A 4,305-nucleotide genomic window follows, 5' to 3' on the forward strand; every position below is an offset into this window, starting at 1 on the left:
TCCGGTAGTGCCGCCATCTTAGACTCCTCTGTATTCAGGAGAGAGTATTAGCGTAGTGTACGCACTTTTCTTAGTGACGTATCACAAATTCGGAGGGCGGGGGCACAGAGCAGCAGCAGAGTAGCCTCCGTAGGCTGTGTAAGCTCTCATCCTGAATGTGGACGCGACTAAGATGGCGGCACTACCGGGAGGTAGTTATTTTCGTTAATAAAGTTTTAAATATGGATATTTCTACAACAACACCGCGCGGATTACCCTCATAAGACCTTTGTTTATCATCCTGGAGCCGATGGATTTAATTTGTGAAGGATGGATGCACTTTTTTTGGACTTGAAGGTCGTGGACCCCGTAACATTACATTTAATCAACTGAAAGATCTAAAACATTTTCTAAAATATCCGAAAATGTGTTTGTCTGAAAAACGAATGCAACTCGGACAGCTTGGGGGTGAGTAAATCATGGGTTTAATATCATTTTCGGCCGAACTATCCCTTTACCTCAGCCCTGTCACGCAGAATTGTTCCTATAGCTGCTGAGTCTAATAGATGTTCTTGAGACATCTGTGTTTATTGTTGACATCGGAAAGTGTTCGTAGCTGTCCTCCAGAGTCTGACAGTGGCAGTGCAGCAACACGGAGGCCACATCCTTTCGAAAGTTGCTGTTGAGAAAGCCATAGATGATAGGGTTGATGCAGGTGGAGCTCATGGCCAGCAGGTGGCAGAACGAAAACAAAAGGTCATAATGGCACACGGGAAGTACTTCGTGGTGCCAGTCCGCCACTGCATTGAAGGCGTTTAACGGCAACCAACACACGGCAAAAGCTGCCACCAGAGAGACGAGCATGACGTTTATGCGTTTGCTGTGCATGATGCGCCTGTGTTCGTCCCCGCGGTTGCGGCTGCACTGGCGCTGCAGCATGCGCTGTCTGCGTCGCAGGCGCAGGAAGACGCGGAGGTAGCAGAGTAGAATGAGAAGCAGTGGGCAGCAGTACTGAAACAGAAGCATGCTGGTGGTGTAGAGAAGTTTGTGCTGCTGAGACGGCCAGACTTCCAGGCAGGCCTGTAGGTGGCGGAGCGGCACGGGAAGCAGACTGTACGGCTCGCTGCTAAGCAAGTAGAACGCCACCAAAGGCAACGCCGTCACAAAGGCCAACAGCCACACGGACACGACAGCCATGTACGCTTGTGGAACGCTCGGCTTCCAGCCAGATGGGTGCAGGATGAGTTGGTGCCTTTCGAGCGCGATCAGAACCAGAGACAGAACGGAAACGGTCACCGATACGCACTGCACAAACGGCATTAGGCGACATAGCAGCGCACCAAATATCCAATGATCCATTAGCGTGTAAACCACAGTAAACGGAAGGCAGAACACGCACACCAATATGTCAGAAGCAGAAAGGTTGGCAATGAGGATGCTGGTGACGTTAGGAGGCTCCCGCTGGTGTGTAATGATACAAATGAGGAGGATGTTACCAAGCAACCCCAAAATTAGCACCAGACAGTAGCACAGCACTATTGTAAGCGTCATGGCTCCCGATTGCCAGCAGGGGGCGTCATACAGAAACAGGCTGCTGTTGCTTTGATTGAGGCTGAGGGTTGAGTTTAAAAGCGCCTGCCACCACGACATGTCAAACAGAGCCGACGGCATCGACCTCCTCAGGGTAGCCACGGACAGCGAAGCATCTTGAGACTGAAAATAACAAGGAGGTAGATCCGAATTAGACATCATTGCACACCCCTACACACTCAACATGCATCTCACCAAAGATACTTCAGAGATTTTGGGACTTATGATAGCAACAGGTAGCCTTGCAGTTGGAGGTAATTTGTTCTTTAGGAAAAACAGTGCTTTTAATGGTCTCCTAATAAGAGACAGAAAAGAATTGCATTTAAATTCAAAGCACAGACTCTACTAACATCTATAAAGATGCATTTAAGGAAGGGCCCCATCAGGAATTGTAATACAAGAAAAAAATTTCTTTATTATTTTCAGTAGGCCTAGCTTGGAAAAATGGGAAAGGGATAAAGGAAATATGTAGGAGGAATAATACCGTGACCCTGTCAAAAGATTTGCAGTGCATCCATTTATAGATTTTCTTATAGTGGAAGACATTGATCGGGGCTTTTAATGGCTCATAACGAAAACACAACAGGTCCATTTCAACCCGGTATCCATTGTGGAGTATCCTGAAGTGTTTCATGCGTGTCTTTGTGGCAGCCTCGTATTGATCTGAAGCTTTCCTTATGGATAATCCATGCACACAATTCAGAGGTGTATTTCATTGTCAGTCTCAGCCAATTACTTTGTCATGGTCTATAAAGCCAATCACATTCCAACCAGAACCAGTTAATGTCTTGTGGGTGCAGTCTTTATGAAGTGATTTTAAATGGCATTGGTCAAAAGCGTAAATGAAAGAATGAAAGCTGCAACAATGGCATTACAAGCTTTTGTCTGCAACACTTTGTTTTCGTGATTGCTCTAGCCGTGGCTCTGTATTATCTCTCTTTCTTTCATTACACACTCATTCACTCAGACAATTACTCTGCATTGTCCGCATCCAAACGTGTTTAACTTTTTGTCAAGGTCAAATTTATGTCTGTGTGAGAAAAGAGGAAGAGCAATCTGAACCCCAACTCTTTAAATACAGAATCATCAAATCTCTTTCTTCACCTGTCTTATACTTTAACAGAGAGATGATCATATCTGTCTCTTTCTATCTGTTTCACTTTTTTTGTAAATCATCCTTCAAATCTCATATTCTCTTTCTTTTCTAAAAGGTGTGGATGCAGCTCACTGTAGGAGACATGTCAACCTGATCAAACAAAACAAAACAAAAACACTCGACTATAGTAATAAAAATCCCAAACTCCAGGTTTCAGCAGCTCACCACAGTCTGGGATTCTGTGTGGTTGTACGTATTTATTTACAGTTCTGTAGTTCATTTTCAAAACAGTCACAGATGTTAATAGTCTAGTGGACAGTTTTTGACAAGATATATCAAAAAAAAAAACATCCCAAAAGATTTATTTATTTATTTTTTGACGACCCTGATCTGATACTGCACTAATAATGCACTAATACTGGTGGTCACAGAAGGTTTGTGTGTCTGTGTGCAGGGGAGAAAATTGCCTGTGCGTCTGCACTTCATGGCAACACCAAAGGGCTGCGGTCAATGTCAACAAGTCCAACAGCGAACTGTTGGGTCACTACAAGCTTTTTCAATCTATTTGGAGTTACTCAGCGGTGCATATAATGCGTAATGTTGGAAGGTTGCAATATCAACATGATCATTTCAAATCATATCATTAAAACCGAACATATTTTACTGTAAAAAAATAAATTATGAACATCTCTCAATGAATCTTCACTAGTAGATGGTATATCTGATACTTCCTGAAGTGAGTCCATCTCTGCAATTCATAACCTTTGCAATAAAGTTTGCAAATAATTACACATTCAGTTCAATATTTTACAATATCAGATTTTAGCAAACAGATAGGATAAGGTGAGTAAACATGCATTTATGTGTCTTTGTACCATTTCAAGAACTCACCTGTGTCTTACAGCAAATTGTTTAGCCAGGCAGGGAAAGGTTCAGGCAACTTCAAGTGTTCAGGAACAACGTGCATACATCTCTCTGTCTGTTTTCTATTTTTTTTTCTATTTTATTTTGTTCTTCTAAATCCACATCCTTGCAATGTGCTGTCTCTGTAGTAAATGTTCTGCTGGGCTTTAGTCTGCTGTATAACGGTGTTGTGTGTGAATCACTGTTTTTACTGCCCATGTGTGGCAGAAAAGATGTATTGCATTGTCCTCTTAAAGGAATAGTTCACCCAAAAATGAAAATGACCCTAAACACCTGCTCCATATCAATGACTAAGAAAATCATTGTTTTGTGTGACTAGTTGTCATATGCACTGTGACGTAACACAAAAGGATGGTATGGTATTAATATGACCCGGATTGTGTTGGCATGTAGAAAGGAAGTCATTTACACCCAGGATGCTGAGAAAGTTGGTAAATTAATAAATTATTATTTTAATTTTTAGATTCTTTAGGTGCATTGCAAAAATTAGGTCTAAAAGAATAATTTTTCATAAAGGCACAAACAAACACAAATGTGCAGTGCTGACATTTTATTTTCTCTGATTGTTGCAAGAACAGATAATCAATCTAATAATCTATAATATTAAAATATTTACATTTATGTTTAATATAAGTATTGTTTGATGTATAATATGGTATTTTCACATCATACATGTATATTATTTTTATTTAAATTGTATTTATTGGGAAACTTAT

The 4,305-nt window shown here is 41.4% G+C and overlaps 1 protein-coding gene across 1 annotated transcript; it reads right to left on the minus strand.

The window, feature by feature from the left end:
• Positions 1-507: 507 nt before the first annotated feature.
• On the minus strand, positions 508-3,686 carry npy4r (neuropeptide Y receptor Y4). Its single transcript, XM_065295977.2, has 2 exons — positions 3,557-3,686; positions 508-1,692 (listed from the first exon to the last, which is right to left on the minus strand). Exon 2 carries the CDS (start codon positions 1,648-1,650, stop codon positions 508-510), a length of 1,143 nt encoding a protein of 380 aa, XP_065152049.1. The 5' UTR covers positions 1,651-1,692; positions 3,557-3,686.
• Between the last annotated feature and the right edge of the window lie 619 nt (positions 3,687-4,305).

This window comes from Paramisgurnus dabryanus, chromosome 17 (assembly GCF_030506205.2).
Source record: "Paramisgurnus dabryanus chromosome 17, PD_genome_1.1, whole genome shotgun sequence".
Lineage (NCBI taxonomy): Eukaryota > Metazoa > Chordata > Actinopteri > Cypriniformes > Cobitidae > Paramisgurnus > Paramisgurnus dabryanus.

What these genes read in the sequence shown, in the direction of transcription:
- npy4r (XM_065295977.2), bottom strand. Translation starts at nt 1,650, where the DNA reads ATGCCGTCGGCTCTGTTTGACATGTCGTGGTGGCAGGCGCTTTTAAAC.